The 20,089-nt window shown below is 40.9% G+C and overlaps 1 protein-coding gene across 6 annotated transcripts in view; it reads left to right on the forward strand.

The window, feature by feature from the left end:
• Positions 1-20,089, forward strand: part of LOC110059359 (dmX-like protein 2) — a 34,576-nt gene that overhangs the window by 10,365 nt on the left and 4,122 nt on the right. Inside the window, exons 11-36 of one of the 6 annotated variants that reach the window (XM_089295523.1) lie at positions 23-275; positions 2,295-2,488; positions 2,737-2,902; positions 3,074-3,282; positions 3,985-4,155; positions 4,712-4,809; positions 5,172-5,337; positions 5,820-5,967; positions 6,350-7,492; positions 8,075-8,236; positions 8,909-9,104; positions 9,507-9,682; positions 10,361-10,438; positions 10,621-10,929; positions 11,927-12,159; positions 12,711-12,975; positions 13,447-13,654; positions 14,101-14,221; positions 15,431-15,520; positions 15,962-16,098; positions 16,587-16,628; positions 17,090-17,174; positions 18,165-18,225; positions 18,312-18,442; positions 19,439-19,516; positions 19,801-19,892. In XM_089295523.1, the coding sequence (XP_089151649.1) occupies positions 23-275; positions 2,295-2,488; positions 2,737-2,902; positions 3,074-3,282; positions 3,985-4,155; positions 4,712-4,809; positions 5,172-5,337; positions 5,820-5,967; positions 6,350-7,492; positions 8,075-8,236; positions 8,909-9,104; positions 9,507-9,682; positions 10,361-10,438; positions 10,621-10,929; positions 11,927-12,159; positions 12,711-12,975; positions 13,447-13,654; positions 14,101-14,221; positions 15,431-15,520; positions 15,962-16,098; positions 16,587-16,628; positions 17,090-17,174; positions 18,165-18,225; positions 18,312-18,442; positions 19,439-19,516; positions 19,801-19,892 (5,012 nt within the window). The remainder of the gene's footprint in view (positions 1-22; positions 276-2,294; positions 2,489-2,736; positions 2,903-3,073; positions 3,283-3,984; positions 4,156-4,711; positions 4,810-5,171; positions 5,338-5,819; positions 5,968-6,349; positions 7,493-8,074; positions 8,237-8,908; positions 9,105-9,506; positions 9,683-10,360; positions 10,439-10,620; positions 10,930-11,926; positions 12,160-12,710; positions 12,976-13,446; positions 13,655-14,100; positions 14,222-15,430; positions 15,521-15,961; positions 16,099-16,586; positions 16,629-17,089; positions 17,175-18,164; positions 18,226-18,311; positions 18,443-19,438; positions 19,517-19,800; positions 19,893-20,089) is intronic. The other 5 variants (XM_089295524.1, XM_089295525.1, XM_089295526.1 and 2 more) reach the window with 5 other exon arrangements.

Here is a 20,089-nt window from a genome sequence, read left to right on the forward strand (position 1 = left end):
TTGTCTTGTAAAACTTTGTCAGGTTTGTTGTGTGGTTGGACGAGAAGCCATGGAAGCAGCAACAAAAGTCCTTGACCAGTCATCACACAACAGGCCACGCCTTAGCAGTATCAGCAGCATGAAGAGCATTGGGAATGTCTCCAGCAGTAGTGAACCAGATCTCAACGGATTGGAGGGCGATGAGAAAGAAGGAGCTTTGTCTGTTCCACCATTACCATTGTATGCTCTTCTAGCTGCTGACAAAGATACTAGTGGAAGTGGATCGGCAACTGCAGGTATTGTAAGATCCTTTTGTATTACCCACCCTGTAGTGGCCATTTTGTTATTGTTAGTTTTGAAACGCCGATCATTCATCAATTTCCTTTGCAACTTCCTACTGATTTATTATCAGTTATTATTCAAGCCAAGTACGGGATTTCAAAATCAAAGCTTTCATAAAATCGTGATTTTCACACGTATGTAATAGTTCTAGAAATTTTGCCGCTAGGAAGTGGTCTTTATTGTGGGCGCCACGTTTCTCACAACGCCCTAGTTTTTTCACGTAGCATAGGCGATATAAGACGACGCGCAACTTCTTTTAGTGAGAGATTGTTAGTGAAGTTACACCGCTACTGTGCTACGATCAGAGGATCCAAGTTACTGCTATTTCAAGTGTATTTCGCTGTCTCTCTGCTACCTTTTGGTGCGAGTCGTCAACCAAAGTACGTAAGTTCTTATTGTTGTAGTTATTTGCTAAGCCGCGAATTGTTAGTCTTTTCTTTATCACGAAAAGATTTCATTTAGTTTATCTAGGTTTTGTTGAAATCGCTTTCACAACTCTACTATTGCTAAGGCTTATTGTCATGTGATTACCAAATTGTGATTCTTTCACGCTATATTTAGCTAGTTTGCGCGATAGCTGTTGATATCTTCGTTTGTTACAGCAAGAGTTGTTATCGTCTCAGTTTTATTAGTTTCAAGTATCAGTTGTCACGTCTATTTGTTTCACGCTGTGATCTTGTTAGTTTTATTACAGTATGATTTTTCTATCCTGTTAGATTTGTATTTTATGCCTTATCTAAGTAGGACGTATTCTTAACTATCGCTTTTCAGTTCGAACCTACTACACCTACTTGTACGACTACTACTCCTATTCGTATCTGCTACAACTACTTGCGATCTACTGGTTTTCGCTATTTCTTTAGTCGCTACCTATTGTGAACTAGATCTATGGACTTGATCTGTCATTAAATCAGTTTGAATCTACCAAGTGGAGTTCGAATATCTCGCACCGCGCCACCCCTGTAGTTGTTTAAGATTTGAGTAAAGGCAACCTCTAGAATCTTTACAATTACAGTTATCCTCGTGAAAGATTGCTATGTGATTATTAGATAATGTTTCCTTGGTCTGTCACACCATCCCTCCTCTTGCAACACAGGTGGGTACATTTTCCAACGAATGACAGAAATTCATGGCCTACACATAGGATTTGTATGGTTGGTCTTTCAGTCCTTCGAACTCCATTTCTGCTTCCTCTGTATACATATTCCTCTGCTAAGCTGGTTTTTCATTCCCTCTTTAACATAATTATTGTTCTTAGTCTATAGATTCCCAATATGTTCAAATTCAAGAAGCCAACCTAAGCTAATATTTCTCCTGAGTATTACTTCAATTGCTGGTTTGCACTGTCAAAAATAAGCCACCACCAACAAAAATCGTCAAAGCAAAGAAGATGATTGCTTTATGAACAACCTTCTGAAGATTTTGATCTCTGCACCACCCTCACCACTTTTGCCACTTTGCTTCTCTCACCATCCTTGCTGCCCTGGCCACCCTGCCTACCATTGCCACCCTTGCTACCCTTGCCATCCTGGCCAGCTTTGCCACTTCTACCATCCTCGCAGCCCTGGCCACCCTGCCTACCGTTGCCACCCTTGCTACCCTTGCCACTCTGGCCAGCTTTGCCACTTCTGCCATCCTCGTCGCCCTGGCTACCCTGCCCACTTTTGTCACCCTTCCTACCTTTGTCACCCTGACCAGCTTTGCCACCCTCACCATCCTCGTCGCCCTGGCTACCCTGCCCACTTTTGTCACCCCTCCTACCTTTGCCACCCTGACCAGCTTTGCCACCCTCACCATCCTCGTCGCCCTGGCTACCCTGTCCACTGTTGCCACCCTTGCTACCCTTGCTACCCTGGCCAGCTTTGCCACTCTTGCCATCTTTGCCACCCTAGACACCTTTTCCACTTTCATGACCTTGGTCACGCTTGCTACTCTTGCCTGCATTTACTAAGTGACCCTCCTTGTTTCATTAGGGGACTCAGTGGATGGAGCTCAAGGGGTATCGACAGATGAAACTGATTACAGTGCCCTGTTTGAAACATCACGATATGGCTCTAGTTTTGAATCAGATGATGAGGACAACAGATTCCTGGATAGGAAGAGAAACAAAAGCAGTCCAACACGTGTGGCACAGGCTGGTAGTCCTGTACACTTTGGCTTGGCACAGGTCTGTAACAGTACGTGTGATGTAACGTTAAAGTATAGGTAAATGAAACTGAAATGAAAGAGTATATTCTGAATAGAAAGAAGTCTATTAGATTTTATTATTTTATTAGATCTTTAGACACTATGAGAACTTAGATTGTTTTACACCATTTACTGCATAACATGTGTAGTATTCAAAGGGTATGGTTTTTACTGTAATTTGTTCCTTGCTTATCTTGGTAATGTTGTGATTTCTCTTTTTCCCCTCAGGCTCGATTGCTGTCCTATCAACTCACAAAGAAACCCCTTCCTGGCTTAACCAGTATTGAACAACTGGAATTGTTGGCCTTGGCAGATACATTTGCCTCCGCTAAACTAGACTTGGAAGAAAGCCCTGGCTCTATTGAAAGAGGAGTCAAATTTGCAAAGAAAGAGGGTAGGCTATTACATATTGGTCATTTTGATTGTCTGGTTATTGTATTGAAAAGAGATCTCATCTCACCTTTTTCGTGTGCTTATAGTTACATGTACCAGATTGAACTATACACTTCTGGTTAAATACTACAGTATAGATAAGTTGATCGAGCTTTGATTGTTTTTCCCCCAGATGAAGGTTACAGTAGCATTGGCGGTCTTATGGGAGGTCCCGGTGGGGGAGGGGGTGGGTATGCTACGACAGGGAGTATTGGTGCCACAGCAGGGAGTGGTGGAGATGCTGTTGATGAGTGTGGGCTGCGGTTTTTACTTGCCATGAGACATCATACCTGCCTGATGAGATCACTTCCTCCTAAACACAGAGCAGTGCTTGAGGAAAAAGTAAGTGAAACTGGCCTTCTACCAACGCTCATCTCGCCTTCTCCGCAACTCACTTCTGTGAAGTGGACGCTAACCTCTTCTAAGCAGACACTCAAACTCCTCAATGGAATCTTACCCCTAAGCAGAAACTCTTTCCCACCAGGCAGTTCACCTTTCTTTAGCAGACATACACCCTGGTAACTGTACATTCACGAAAATGCAAAGCAGACACTCGCATGCCTAACCACACACTTACTATTTTTGAGCAGAGAATTTGCTAGACAGATGGTCGTCTCTTACACTTGTCTGTTGTAAGCGGACTCTTACCATGCTTGAGTGGACATTCACTTCTGCTGAGAGGACAGTCATCTCTCGTAAGAAGACACTTGAACATCCCAACAAACACTCACCTTCCTTGAATGGACACTAATCACTGCTAAGCAGACATTCATCTGCCCCAGGAAGACAGTCACCTTCCCTTAGTGGATGCCTCTCTGTCATAAGCAGGCTCCTGTATACCCCACGCAAACACTTGCCTATTCTTAGTGAATGATCGGGACTCCCTCCAAAGCAGACACCTGTACACCTTATACCAAATATGCAGAAACTCTCTCCTCCTTAGCACTCCTATTTTTCCTGTTTGCACACTAACCTTCCCTATGCAGACACATTCAGACATTGTACTTCTACTAAGTATTGTTGCTAAGTGTTGAATTCTTGTAGGGTTTGTCCTCTTCATACTATGGCTGGGCTTTCCATTCTGAATCCGAGGAAGAATTGTTAGCTATGGTTCCTCCAGTGCTGAGAGGTGAAGCCATTTGGTCGGAACTGAGGAAATACGGAATTGGATGGTGGGTCAGAAGTAATGACACACTGAGAAGGCTCATAGAGAAGGTAACTAAATAAAAAGAAGCGGTGACATAATGTTTTCCAGTATACGCACAAACTTGATCTATATGTCATGAATGAAACGGTTAGAAAGCCAATTTTAAAACACATAGCCCTTAACTTGCTTTTCACATTGTTTGCAACAGTTTTATCCCACAAGAAATAGGTGCAGTGAATCAGACTTGCGAACCGCAGTTATACAGCAGCTTTTCGCCTGAAAGTAATTAACGCTTCGTCACTCCTTTTGATTTGAATCTTGTTGAACCTTTTTTTTTTTTTTGTTTTTGCTGTCTTTTTCCGTAAAACTGCATTCCGGTAAGTTCCTAAACAAGTGTGTAGCCTCCTTCTCACAAATTCATTACAATCTGCGATACAACGAGTGCGATTGTCACTAAGGTGAGAACATTGTGACGTTTCAAAAACATGCTAACTTCCCCTCAGTTCAACAACAGTCTATCAGTTTTGCTTACCCAAACGTTCCGGGTTAGACACATGCCATAGTTCTATCACAGGAGCAGGCTTTCAGGTTTTATTTAACCGTTGTGGATATTGTTTCTTTTAGACTGCCAAGGCACAGTTCTCAAAGAAGCAAGAACCCATCGATTGTGCATTGTTTTACTTGGCGATGAAAAAGAAGAATGTCGTCTGTGGCTTGTATAGGTTTGTTGTAGTTTCAGTGTAAATTTGTGTCTGTTCTCTCAGTAACTAGTTTATGACACTCGTAGCGAGTGGTAAATTGTTCATCTATCAGTCACTTCTGATATTTTAAGTTTTGCAAGTTCTGTACATGTCAAAGTACTGAGATAGAGCTTTGTTCTTCAACACGTGAAGGTAATTTGTAACCAATGGATAAGGGGACTATGGTTTCTGTGGTTAAACCCTACCCTGTACAGCCCAGAATGTTTTAAAGCTTTTCTATTAGCTAGCGCAAACAGCTACTTGAGCCTTCCTAATATCTATCATTGTAAAGCTTTGTGCAAGGATTTGAACCTAAAGCTGTTTTTTATTATTGTTATTGGCAGAACTGTTAGAGATATCAAGATGTCCCAGTTTTTTGCTAGGGACTTCACTCAAGACAGATGGCGTAAAGCAGCTCTGAAGAATGCCTACTCTTTGTTAGGCAAACAGAGATTTGATCACGCTGCAGCGTTTTTCCTCCTGGCAGGTTCATTGTGGGATGCAATACAGGTGCTTAAAACCTCTTCTCACTTCGAATAATAATTATACGCCAGGGCCCACTTGTTTGACGTAATATATCAAACATAAGAGACAGTGTTTCATCGGGATATCTCGAAACACCGAGAAGAGAGTTGAAAATAAGACGTGCAGCGGAGTATTTTTGACGAAATTCGTGGTGTTTGGATAGCCGATGAAACACTGTCTTGAGTGTTTGATATATCTTCTCAATCGAAACAAAAACTAAGGAGTAAACGGAGAAGTAAAATTGTCAAAATCTATGCTAATTAAGACCGGGTATCCAAACCTCCTCCACGGTTATTACTTTGTTTGTTTTAACTTGGTGAATTATTAATGAGTTTGAGAATGGAGCCAGGATTCTGGTTGGATGCTTCTGTAAATTGATGTCAACATTTGGGGAGGAATGATATTTTAAAATTGCATATAAATCGTCAGGGTGTATTTTAAATTTTCCTACTTAATCCCCTACTCAGGTTTGCATTAGCCGACTTCATGATTTTCAACTGGCTATGGTCCTGGCTCGACTGTATGAGGAAGACACTTCAAGTGGACCTCTGTACACCCGCATTTTAAAGGAGTGTCTACTGGGTCAGGGTGATAATGCGCATGAACCAAGCCAGGGTAAGGTGTAAAACCTACAATTTTTGTATTTTTTGAGCCTAAACTGCACAATAATTTTCAGTTTCAATAGCAGCGTGTACACGATCTTTGTTCATCAACGTTTGGAAAATGATGAAAGAAGCAATCAGATTTGCAGATTTCCAAAACTAAACAGCTGAATGGCTACTAAAGGTGTTTTAACTTTTAACCACAAGAGTCGCGACTTTCAACAAGTAAATACTTATCTTTGAGTCCAACGGCTTAGAAAAAATTGGCATACAAGATATAAAGCTATGAGAGAAATGAGGATAATTCCCGATAAAATCTGAGTAACTGTAACCAAATCATCTCCGTTTGTTATCGAGGTATGTAATGACAACAGTACTATTCATTACCATTTCAGACCCTTTTCTTCGAAGCATTGCATACTGGATCATGAAAGACTACAACCAAGCTCTGGAAACACTGATATTTGAACCAACCACTCACAAATCACAAGAAAGGAAATGCAATCCACTAGCAGCCAGTGGAAATCCTGACATATTCAACTTTTACCTCCATCTGCGCAAGCATCCACTGATTAAAAGAAGACGGTTCATGCATGAACACGACAACAAGAACAAGACGAAATCTGGTGTAAGAAATCTTCCAAGGCAGATGAGAAGTATCACCGAGGAAGAGATCATTGACGAACCTTTAACTCCCATGGAAAGACAACTCTTCTTCAAGACGGCCCATGCACATTTGAACTCGGGGTGCCCTGCTCTAGCTCTGCAGGTGTTAATGGAATTACCGGCGACAGACACATCTGAACGAGATGTGGACAGGCCCACAGAAGATGAATCACTGGTTGAAGAGACCAGTGGGACTGTCGATGATGTGACAGGTGACATGATCAGCACTGGTACACTAAGTGACTTTTCATTCGGTGGTTCATACACAGATGCACTGGCTAATGGCAAAGCTGAAGAGATTGACTGGAGTAAGCCCATCTCATCCAAACTCGGTGGCGATTCCTCAGCTGATTTCGACTGGAGTCAGCCATTGGCCTCTGATCTTGGTGGTGGTGTTGATGATTTTGACTGGTCTAAACCTGTTTCATCAAAGTTGGGTGGTGGTGGATTGGAAGACCTGTCAAATGGTTTTGATTGGAGCCAGCCTGTGTCGGAAAGGCTTGGTGGAATTGGGTTAGATGGAATAAATGGTAGTTACGACATTCATGATGACTCAGAGACTGGAAAAGAGAGCTCAGTTGACGATACTAATTTGCAAAATAGTGAATCTCGCGTTGCAAAGTCAAAAGAGACACGCCATTTAGATGTTGTTGCCCAGCAGATGAAGTTTTCTGCAATGCTGAAACTGTTGATCAATGAACTGCATGGCTTACCTTCAAGTTGTGAGATTGCGGACGAAGATTTGAGGCCGTTTTTTATAAAGTGGTTAGAAAAAGAACTGGAGATCCTGCACAAGATGTCGGACTATGGAAGTGTGGCTGAGGAGAGCGACGAGGAAGAGGAGGATGCTGTTGAAATCAATGTTGAGTCAGGTAGGGACCAGCTGCAATGAAGGTAACCCAGACTCACGATACTCTGAAGTAAGCGAAGTTATGAATCTTGCTGCATACCCCTCACCACATCAGTTCCCCTGAAATTCTGAGAGTTATGTTACCCTATCGGTTTGTTTGGAATTGGATCACGCTGTAACTCTCTCTCCCCTCCGATCAGTAGAATAACTCACTGGCACACCAGAAAACATATAAGGGGGCGTACGGCTTTTAATTACCTGCATTTTTCATGTCATGGGCTTAGGTTGCCTGTGACTGCACCCCTGTTCTGATGAGTTTTGGTCAGTTGTCAATTCTCAAATAGTTGTTTGAGATTTTGAAAGACACACATAGTTTGATGGTCATTGATTTGGAAGAACTGTTTAGCTATAGGTTTGCAAGTCTGGAAATTGTTATTCACTTAACTTTGATTGGCATTGCATCAGGCAAACCAGCAAAGTATTGTCAAAAACATTTTTATGAAGTAACACTAAGGAACATTTAACACAAAGATCTGAAAATGTACGTACTGATGTTTTAAATTCCCTGCTTTACGCTTGCTGTCTGTGTCATTTTATTTCACAGCAGATGAACTACAAGAAGGAAGCACCGGTGATAAAAACTACATTGCTCTGAAAATTGACCGCTCTGCCAAGCACATTCAGTGGCTAAAGAAGAATCAGAAACTACTTACAATCTTGCTGAATTATTGCTCTCTTCATGGAGCCAGTGGTGGAGATTTAGCAGGTAATGTGTTTCTCTCTTGTTTGATTCCTTGCATCATGGTTGTACATGTGCATTGCCACCTTCCACTCAGGTATACGGGGTGATAAAATTCTTGTGGCAATGTAACAAACTGTTCTGAGATAGACTAACATCCCAGGTCAAGGAATAGGGTCAAAGGTACCCCCCCCCCCAAACTGGCAGAACGTATAGAGTACTGCTACTCCCCTTACTCCCCCCTGGATGGGATGCTAATCCATTGCAAGTTACCCCCCTAGCACTTTGTCCTGTTACCAGATAGCCATTATACTTGTGGGTGGAGAGAGGCACTCTGAGAGTTAACTATCTTACCCAAGAACGTGACACAATGACCTCAGCCAGTGCTCGAACCTAGACTATTTGAAGCAGGGTCTAGAATGCTAGCCACTACCAAATGTGTCTGCTCCATCCTAGCCTGATTCTCATACAGGCTCAGGTTGCTCGAGTGAGCGAGTGATCTCTGTCCATACGAGAATCAGCCGCAAGATATATCACTGATGGTGTGAAGAGGTAGCGAGAGCGAGCGACTGTAGATATTCAAAGAATCACGCTGCTTCCACCTAGGGATGTAGTAAATACTCCCTTCAGAAGCCAAGTTTTGGTTATTGCAATCTCACTGACTGGAGCGGATTTAACTTATCGTTGACCTTTTTGTAGCAATGAACATGGAACTTCTACTGCTGCTTCATGAGGTTGAACAGATGCATTCACTTGTGTCACCGCTGCACGTGCCCTCAGCAGGACCATCCGTCCCCCCTCTTATCCTGGCGTCAGTGTCGGCTTACTCTTTTCTGGCCAGTCCTCTTGGATTCTTACAGTCCCTCACACGGGATATTCTTAGATTTGTCTTCAGGTGAGAAGAATTTTCCGTTTCCGTAGCAGACTAAGAATGCGTATTGTGTTTCTCCGCTTACGAGGAAAACAATCCAAGGATTTATCCCAACTTGATTAAATTCTTGAGGGTCTGGCGCTTACAGTCACTAAAATTAAATAATGACTGAGTTATTATTCAGAACATAAATTAAAGCAGAGTATAGATTGTTTTATATTAATTTTGACTATGACTTACAAAATCCTGTTTGCATTTATAAACTCACTGCTTTTATTGACTAAGAGATCCTACATGTAAGTGAACTTTTTCTTTCAGTTAAGTGGCATGTCTGAGAACTAGCTAGCTGTGTCTAATCGTATCGACCGCTATAAACATTCAATATGAAACAGTTTTTTAGCTTACCATGAGTATTTTTCTGCGCAGTTTGCCTGGTCCGCCATCTCCCAGCCATCCAATTCGTTTAGCCAATGTACTACACAACATGACAGGCACGCTGTCAGACTGTATCTATCAGAGTCTAACAGGCATGACCCAGGAAAAGGGTGCGTTGGGTGGATCTAAAGCTTCTCAGAGGAAAGCGTCACTAGGTCTTTCCACAGGTAACGGGTAACAGACAATAGATTGTTTGACTGAAAGTAGAATGGTATGTACCGTGGAAACAATCGCGGAAGAAATATCTTTTGGAGTATCCTTTGAAATGTTCAAATCTGACTCCAGCTATGAAATTTGACTGCAAGGTTTTAGCAAGGAACAAAATGCAAAAAATATATGCTAGAAAGCCCTAATTTGCAATCTGTGAGCATTATAATGACATGGTCTGATTGACGGAAGGTAGAATTTCTAATAGTTGGCAGACCTCTTACTCTAGAACAAACGTTTTCGTGACTAAAACTGTGACATATTACATTGACGACAACCGACTGTGACATGTCCACATTTGTTAAACAGGGTTACCACAGGTCAGGAAATGGTCAGGGAAAACACTTTTTTAAGGTCTTGAAAAAGTCAGGGAATTTTATTCTAAGCCAGGAAAAACTGACATTTTGAAGAAAAAACAGGGAAAATTGAAGTAATTTAACGCGGCTGATTTAATACCATTGAAAGCTGGAGGAAACTTTGGGGTCATTGTGAACTCAATGATATTTTTCCTCAATGAAGAAGGAAAATTTGTTGAAAACTTTTCAGTCTTAATGAACGAGTAGAAAGGGCGGTTGTAAGTTCGCGCTAGAAGCCGCTACTACATGTAGATCTGACATTTTGTATTTTTGTTTGGTCAGGGAAATGCTATTTTTATCAGGGAAAAAGTCAGAGAATTTTGAAAAGTGATGTCTGTGTCAACCATGGTAAACCAACAGGTCCTTGAAATATTGCTAATGTCCATTGTCTCTCATTAGTGAGAAGTCTTGCATTGAGTATTCTATAGTTCCCAGGATTTGAATAGCCAGCTGTCATCAGGAGACGTTTGAAATCGTCATGTTCTCCAGCTACTAATAGAATTGATAATCCCATTACAAATATGTTGATGTTTGCTTTTTAGCCAAAGGTGGCAAGGATGGCAGTGCAACTGATCCAAACAAAGCAGCAAGTCCTGGCAGTTCACCGTCTAAATGGCCAGGAGTCCGTTTGCTGCTCTCTCTGCTAGCCACAGAAAACAAAGACAACAGCACCAAGCTACGAATCATGTTGGGAGAAGCTTGTGTAGCAGTGTACCTTAGTCTTTTAGCCCTTGCTTGGTCCAACTCGCAGCCAAATCAACTCTATCGATTAGTTGTTAACTCCCTTAAGGCAGGAATGTGGGGCATGGTGTTTGGAGGAGGCTTACGAAGTGCTCTGCAGCAAAGTGGAGGTGAGTGTAGTTTCTATCTAATGGCAGCTGCATGTTGTATCTTAAACAGATCCTTTGTAGCATACATGTCTACAGAACATAATTTAAGCGTAACTTTACTTACCTAATTTTGCTTAGGTTTAGATGACCGCAGATCCTTGAAGTAAACATTCTGAAAATACAGTGGTGGTTTCTTTTTCAAGTTTATATGTTGTAAATGGTAAACAAATACGCTTAATGAGTGCGAAATTCATCAACATGAAACTTGTTTGGCGGGGAAAATTGAATTTGTTAATACCGTATCTTTCACGCGTGTAAACTGAATTAGTTTACGCATAGGTTGCAACTTTAGAAACAGGTAATGTATGGTGTGTGACATAGCTCGTGAAGTTGCCCTTTCGAGCTCCAAAGCGTACTTAAATTAAAATGACACAAGTTCTTGTTGGGAGTAAAACAACTTTGCGTTGCCTTTTCCATTGGCAATGTTGTAAAACAATTCAGAGGCTTGGTTAGAGTTGTTTTTAATTGCTCTTCGAGCAACTCTCGCGCTTCTTCGTACGCTCTCAATGTATCATAACTCCATGATGCACAGCTAAATGCATTACCTAATTGTTGTTTGCTAGCCATGCAAAAAGCACTTGTACATTTGCTTTATTTAATATATAAGAAAGTGGGTATAAATGCGACGTACAATCAGTTTGTAATAACGATTTTTACTTTTCAGTTTATGAGCCTCTGAACATGCCGCTCATTTTCGATCGATTTTGGCCGATTTGGGGTATTAAAAAGGGAAAAAATTGCGTAAAAAAATAATAATTGATTTATCGAACTTAAAACAATGTTTTGATAACTAGTCCATGTAGGGCTTCATTCTGGGCGAGTTTGAAGAAATTCCATTTTTTTTCACTCTTTCCAGGTCTAGTTGATATTTAGGCTTAAAGCTGCTCTTATTAAGGTCAGGTCGCGTCGCAGCAACACTGTAAATCACTCTTGACTCAAACTTGGTAATTTCTTGCAGGAAGTGGGACTGATAGCAAAAAGAAGCCAAGACCTCCTACCCCCGGAAATCCTGATGGGCGTGGAAGAGGCGACAAGTATTGGCAAGGTGCGCGACAGCGATGGAACTTCAAGCTGTTAGGACAAAGTTTAACAGAAACAATGTCCCAGTGGCTCACATCAGATGTCAAACCTGTTTATATTGAACAATTTATTCCACCAAGAAGTACTCTAATGGAGTACTTCATCAGCAAGGTACAGGCCAGAAGTTAGGTTTGGAATGAAGGCCCCCATTAGTCTTAGCCACCAACATGGTTCTTATCAAACAAGCAACTCACTGCTTGTGAAATTGTTAGACGAACGCGCTTCTCTAGAAGGGAACGTCATGTTTTAACACTATTATTTAATCATCTATTTGAGGTTTATGCAATCTAAAAACGATTTCATAAGTATAAAATGAAAGGTCCTATGGAAACTGTATGGATTTGTCTTTTTCTTTTCAAGATCTGTATGAAAACAAAGGTTGGGGAATCAGTGGATTTTTACTGAATGAAGTAGATTTAGTTAGTGAACTCGTGATTGATGAATGGACAACAAAACAGATTACTCCCAACCCGAAGGGAAACTGCCATGTGCTTTTTTGTTCTCCCATTATCTTGGCATGGTGTGTCACATGACACACGCGTGACACACGTGTGACACACGTGACACATGTAACACATGTGCCATGCTCAGCACTTACCTGTCCTTGACCTAAAACTTCGTAAAGGATCCTATTGGGTATCTGGTTCTGTTTTATCTTTCAGCCGCAACATGTGGAAGAGAAAGGAGCGAAGAATTATGATTCTGAAGATGATGCCAGTGACTCTGAGGATGACGATGATGAAATATTTGAAAGTGACACTGAGAGCGATCATGACTATTTCTCGTCGAAAAGAAGGAAGAAAACGGAACCTAAAAATCATTTGGACCACGAGTCCTACAGCTGGTGCCTCATGAACTACACCATAGGCAAGCTGGTGCTTCATAACCTGCAGGCATTCCTTCCTGATGTGGGATTTGAGCTAACAGGTTTGTTTTCATGGCCAAACATTAGAACACGTCTACTTTACAATCTTAACTTACATGTATTTTGTGTCCTGAACAAGGTTTTCCAGCCATTGTATGGAGAATCGAGTGTTGTATGCCTTGCAAACACCACACAGCGGAGGGCAGGCAGTTTTACGTTGCAAGAAATCGCAAAGAGATAATGAGAGAATGTTGGCAGAACGACGTATGAAAAACGTTTCCACCATACCCTCCAGTCCTTCAACCTCATTTGGTTGGTCAATTCTGTAAGAAAGACACGAAATCATTGTTTTTTTCCTTGATTTATGCCTTGCGCTTGAGCCAACAAAACTTGACCTTCATCATACCGTATCACATTCTTCACTAATGGGAAATATGTACTTTCACCAAAAGGAATCTGTCCAATTGTTTTCATTTTCGCTATTGAATCAATCTGTTATTGTGCAAGTGAATAACTTTTGCTTCTTGTTCCAGATCTACCATCTCTATCACCTCAACTACATGCAGCTCTCAAGACGGTTGAACGTTGGACTCAAACCTTCCATGACAAACTTGAGAGTTTCCAAGGGCCTCCACCAGACTTCATCTCACAGTTCCCTGTCAGCCAAGATGGATTCCCTAGAGGTGGACGAGCACTTATGAGATATAAAGCATTGATGGATCCACAAAATACTCCTTTTAGGTAATTAGGAGTGACTCAAGTTTAGAAACAGCTCTTGCTTGTGTTTAACACCTGAAAAAAAAGTCAAAGTTTTTAATAGTGGCTGCCGTGGTACTAATGTTCTCTACTGTATCCACGTTTGGCTTTCAGTATACTTGCAGCATTGCTTATCTTACAAGTAATGGAGTTTCCTTGCCTTAAAAGAACTGAAACTTAAAATTCACAGTTGGATTGTTGAATTGTTGATTCTGATTCATCTTAAAGATATGGCTCTGTCACTTCTTGTTTTTATAACTTTTTAAAAGGTTTGTTGAATTTCATAATAGCACCGATTTTTCCATGCTGTTTTTGTTTTTCAACAAACAAACAAACAAACAAACAAACTAACTAACTAACAAACAAACAAACAAACAGTGTTGGAAGATGTCAGCTTTGCTTAAATGGTGACTGATCTGTTATTATTCTAGATCTACTCGCAACTCTGCAGAGCCTGTGAAACGTTTGTGGCGTACCTTGGTACACCAGGAAGCAATTCAGGAAATCTTCATACAGAATATCTTCAAGAGAGAAATGGAAACTTCACAGGAGGTACTTTTTATGAACCGTTTTTCCTAATGTTTGTGGGTGATGTGTGTGTTAAATTGGGTGGTAGATATGAGTGTTATGACCCTTGTTGCGGTAGTTGTTTGTGTTTCGGTCGTTAAATAAGCTTGAACAGCCACGACAACAACCAGTGACTACAAGAGCCATTAAGACCACAGCGCCCACAACAAGCGCAATGATTAGAACACCCACAACAACCATAGCAACCACCACAAGAAACAGAACGACCACAACACCATCAAATGCCGCAACACATTCAAAAGCCACAACACCCTTAATGGCTATAGCACCACAGACACAACGAACACAACATCCATCACAATAAAGACAACGACCACAACACGGTTAATGGCTACCACATCCTTAACGGCTATAGCACTAATAACAGCCCCAGCAACCACAATGGCCAAAACACCCACAACGACCATAACAACGACCACAACAAGGCCAAAGGCCACAACACCATTAACGACTACAGCATCAACAATAGTCACAACAAACACAACAACTATGACAACCACCACAATGAACAAAACGACCACAACACTGTCAAAGGCCACAACACCCTTAACGGATATAGCATCAACAATAGTCACAACAAACACAACGACTTAACAACCACCACAATGAACAAAAGGACCACAGCACTGTCAAAGGCCACAACACCCTTAACGGATATAGCATCAACAATAGTCACAACAAACACAACGACTTAACAACCACCACAATGAACAAAACGACCACAGCAATGTCAAAGGCCACAACACCCTTAACGGATATAGCATCAACAACAGTCACAACAAACGCAATGACCTTAACACAAACAGCACTAACAACAGCGGCATCACCACAGTGATCACAGTGACTGCAAGACATGTTACTGTAAACGACCACAACAATCATAAAGGGCCATAGACCACTGGGGGCCATTGGACCATTGTGGACCAATCAATGGTCACAACATGCACAAGAAACAGTGACGACAACACCCGCTACATCCACAACACCCTCAAAGACAACACAACCGTAATATACACAACGAACATTGGACACAACACCTAGAACAACCACATCAGTCACAAAAGCAAAAACATTCACAGCACCAACGACACTGGAACACTCACAATAACTGCACCGACTGCACGTGTCACAACAGCTGCGACACCCAAACATCATGATTTCTTTTTGCTCCAGGTCGATCGACTGGACGCTGTCGTTGATGTAAAGCCGGTGAAAGTTCTGTACAAAGACCCCGAGGGTATCAATACATTTTGTATCAATAAGGTAAACTCTATCTCGAGTAACGTTAACAAAAAGATCACTTCTGTCTACCTATAGCTCTGTCCTCGCCATATATGTAAGGCGGCTTGAAATCTGCAGTGTTTATGACGTAACCTTACCGAGATCCGTGTAGTGTTTATGATTGGTTGTTGCTAGGATACATCTTTTCGCGTGCACGTAGCAACTAATCAGAACTCTACACGTATCTCTGTTAGCTTGCGACATCATTGTTGAAGTTTTGTTCAATGCTCAGACATCTTTGTAGTCTACACAGTCAGTTCGAGGCTGTCTTTATTTTGCCTGTGCTTTCAATAGGTCTGTTTTTTATAGGAGAAATTGTGTTGACAAAAAACATCTTGTGTAGAGTTATAAAAATGAGACTCTAATGACACTGGAGGCAAATTGATGTTGCCTTTTTTTTTTTTCATTGTTTTATCATCTCAGGCAAACCCAAACTTTATTGCAGTAGGAAGTCTTAAGGATGTAGAGGAAGTGGATATTTCTCGTGTGTTAAGCCCTGAGCCTCTACTATGGGCTGATGATGAAGCTGAGCGTGAGTTGACTGACGCTCAGAGAAGAAGGTACTGTCTCTTAATTTTGATAAGTAAGTAAGTAAAACGTTTATGTAAGTGTCTATGTGTTAAGCCTTGATAGACTAATTGGGTACACTAATAAAATAGCAACACTAATTGACATACGGTATTCATAAAATTTGAATATTTATAGGAAAATGATAACAACTTTATGAGTATGAGAGATCCTATATATGTTAGCTTATGTACAAGATAAAATTGTAAAAATTAAAATAATTCTATTGGCTACAAAGATTACAGCAATTGCTGTTGTTAGTTGAAATGTCGGCAAGGTTCAGTTTTCTTATTTTTTTTTAATGTTTCTTTATTACGGCGCTTTTCAATCGAGTGGGCACTCTAAAGTTCAAAACGGAACTAAAGGTTGCTTTTCACACCAAATGGACCCTGGAAAATCGAAATGTGCTATTAGTAATTGCAACTCACAAACGTTGCCTTTTAACCTGTTGAAGCGAACTACTCTGCTTTACGGTCGACAGGTCGGGTCAAGTAATTGATGGCAGTGTAATTCCTTCCGTTAGGTGAGTTCTAAACGTCAGAGTTCATGTGTTCTTGAAGGCGCAGTATAGCGTAACACGTAATTGTTCTGAAAAGCGCTGAGATGAAGTTCTTTTTTTTGTAAAACTTTGCTAGTACTGAGTCACCACTGGAGTCTGTGTAATGAGCCACCCACATTGATTCTGAAAATGTCTTGATTGCAATTGCCTTTCAGAGTTCCTCATTTGCACTGTATCTGATTAGACTACTACTCAAAAAACAACCAGGTACCTGTAAAATTGAAACAGGGTACGAAAGCAAGAGAACTAAAAACTGCACATTGTCTCTTCAAACAGTTGACGCATTCCTGCTGGTAAAAAAAAAAAAAAAACCTGTCATGCATGTATACTTTATAGAACTTTGTTCCTGTGTTTACCTTTTTATTCACAGAAATGAGTGCGACTTTAGAGCTAAGTTTATGATCATTGTTTGCATTTCCTTTCAGTGACGAGCCAGATTTCAATCAATCTGGAAGTGTTAGTCCTCAGAAGGCGACACCCGGAGGACAATCTCTTCATTCCGGCAAAGTGGTATGACCTCATTTGCTATGCCAGGAATTTCACACGCTTTTAGCCTGAGATGTCAGTCATCTCCTGCCCTTAGCCTAATAGAACGTTTCAGTCACGTGACCAGCAGCCATGCAAATTTATTGGATTTACAGGATTGGTTTGGTACACCAACATGGCCGCCGTTTCATTGTTTGGGAACACCGATATGGCTGCCGTGACGTCATATGAAAACGCTTCATAGGGAGTTTGAGAAAACCACGACGTCAATGGCAACGGGAACGCCTTTAAACAAAAGTTTTAATGAGCAGAACAATGGCTGTGTACGTGCGTTATAATTCTTGATATATTTCTTTGCTGTCCTCTGCAAAACAACAACGTGAAACGACCAAATTCTGCGTTGTCCAGAGGACGTAAACCACGGCGACTAATTTTTCTGTTTTTATTCAAATGTTTCGCCCTGTCCCAGATTCAGTTTCGTGATAGTTTTGACACTAAGAAACAAAGGAAAATGACTTTAGAGTATCGCGAGACTCGTAGGTAAAATATACAATCATTTTTTAATCGACGTTGTCCTCAGCGTCGCGCCCTGGTTTCTTAAATTCCCTAATACCCGGGCGAGGGAGCGCTTTATCCTATCCTAAATTCTATGGTGGTTGGTTAATTATTTGCCAAGCAATTTTGTGATGTGACTGTTGCTTTGTTGTGAACTAACCGTGTAAAACTGTGTTGAAAGAATACTTTTATAGGTTACATAGTAGCTTCAGTAATATGGTACTTGTATCAACAAATGTTGATAAATATATTTGCCCGTGTATCATAGGCTTAAAAATTTTTGAAACAAGATTAAAAAAGGTCGCAAAGGTGTGAATGTTTCTGCCAAAATGCAATTTTGTGGCTGTTTTAATTTCTGAAGGGCAATCCATCGGCAGACTTGTTACCGTACACGTCTTAGTATAAAATGGACCATTTTTCCTCACAATGATACATTTACTGTACCTATTTTCATCGCAGCTTTTCAGAAGATCTGTTCATGGGGTCAAACGCATGGATTCACATCCTCATCTTCCTTACTGTAAGTATAGCGAGTGACTGTCATCATTTGCTATCGCTGTTCCAGAATGTGTGGCTAATGTATTTCATTTGTTATTAATTATACAGACATCTCGGGTTCACAAGATGGAAGTATTCGCATGTGGGAGTTTGGTCATGCCGGAGAAATCACATCACATCGCACGTCTGGATCATATCAAAGAGTGACTAGGACACGGTTTAGCCCTCATGGAAACAAGGTACATCTACAGCAATAGCAGAGAGTACAGATAGTTTATTGCAGTGTTTCCCTAGCTTTGTTCTCATTAATATTACAGTCGAGCCTCTCCACAACGGCCACCTTGAGGACAGAGGAAAGTGGCTGTTGTAGAGGGGTGGCTGTTATGGGGACGTAGGGGTGTAATATGACAATTATATTTTTGGGATTCAACACTTTTTGTCTTTAAAAATGCGTATTGTAGCGTGTAAACACGTAACGCAATCAAAATATATCGATGCTGAAACAAAAACCAACGACGTGCGGTATGGTTCAATTTTTGTCACCTTTTACAATAAAAAAATGCGGTTTTGAATGCGTTGTTCGTCAGTCGATTAATTGACCGTTGGCGAAAGGTTATTTTGGCAGTGGGGAGACGCTTAAGTGGCCGTTTCCCTTGTGGAGAGGTGGCCGTTGTTGAAAGGTTAAAATAGAAGTGAATGTGACTAATGTGAACGTGACTATCCGCGGCTGTTGTAGAGAGGGGGCCATTAATGGAGATTAGACTGTAATTAGTTCAAATAACATCCAGGAAACAAACCAGGGCCTTCAAATAATAGCTGTTATTGTTATCAGCGGCTTGACAAATAAACGAGGCGAAAGGGTCAATTCTGCATTGTATTGACCCTTTCGCCTCGTTTGCATGCCTTTTTAAAACAAAAGAATATTTTATACGTTGAGGATGTCATGTCCTTGGACAGAGAGAGACATGCTAGTTTTTACTCTTCGAGCACCTTAAACTGATCTCAGTGTTACTAAAAGACATTAAACGGCATAAGAATTAGCAGTCTTAATTACCTTGCCCTTAATTTGGATGGGAAGGTTAAGCGATCCGGTAAACGGTGCATTACAGCCGGGTCAATGTAGGGCAGATTTCCCAGGCATTGTGGAAGAAACGTTGAAAGTCTTTACAGGAATGTCATTCATAACATTAGTACCTCATGTTGGTGTTGCTATAATGTTGATTGTGCATTTTTAGGTTGGAATATCAGATGCTAGTGGTCAGCTTCTGTTGTGGCAAGTCAGTAGCACTAGTACTGCTTCAGAGCCATTCCAGGTGAGGAGGACCTTGACATGAATCACAGTGAATATATATCGTATTTAAGGGTTTAGTAGTAAAACTGTACAGCGTGTTTCACTCGTCATTAGTCACTTAAGTGTGGCCCCAATGATGTCTTTTCACAGAGGGTTCCACTCTAGTAAATATGTCCATTTTTTGAAGATAATTCAGTGTTATAAAAATGAAGTGTTTGAGCTATGTGTAATTTGGTTTGGAAGTAAGTTCCAATTTCTTTAAAATGTTACTGTCAGTAATTGCATGCACTTCTATTTCATAATCAGACCCTGAAATGCCACAACAAACAAACAAGCGACTTTGCGTTTGTTGGCTCGTCAAGTTTTATAGCAACGGCAGGGCACTCTTCAGATGGAAGGTAAACTAACTTTTAGGTTATTTTCAAGTTTTCTCTATAATTACAGAGTAAAATATTTAATTTTGACCACTTTCATTAGCTCGGAAGGTAGATTTTTCTGAAAAGATCGGATTTGTCTAGAGAAAGAACATTCGGCGGCATCGATGTTATTGTTAAGCAAATGGTTGAATGCATATCAACTGAGCTATGCTTGTGTG

The sequence above is a fragment of the Orbicella faveolata genome, unplaced genomic scaffold (assembly GCF_042242905.1).
Source record: "Orbicella faveolata isolate gen_17 unplaced genomic scaffold, um_ofav_v1 contig_26, whole genome shotgun sequence".
Classification (NCBI taxonomy): domain Eukaryota; kingdom Metazoa; phylum Cnidaria; class Anthozoa; order Scleractinia; family Merulinidae; genus Orbicella; species Orbicella faveolata.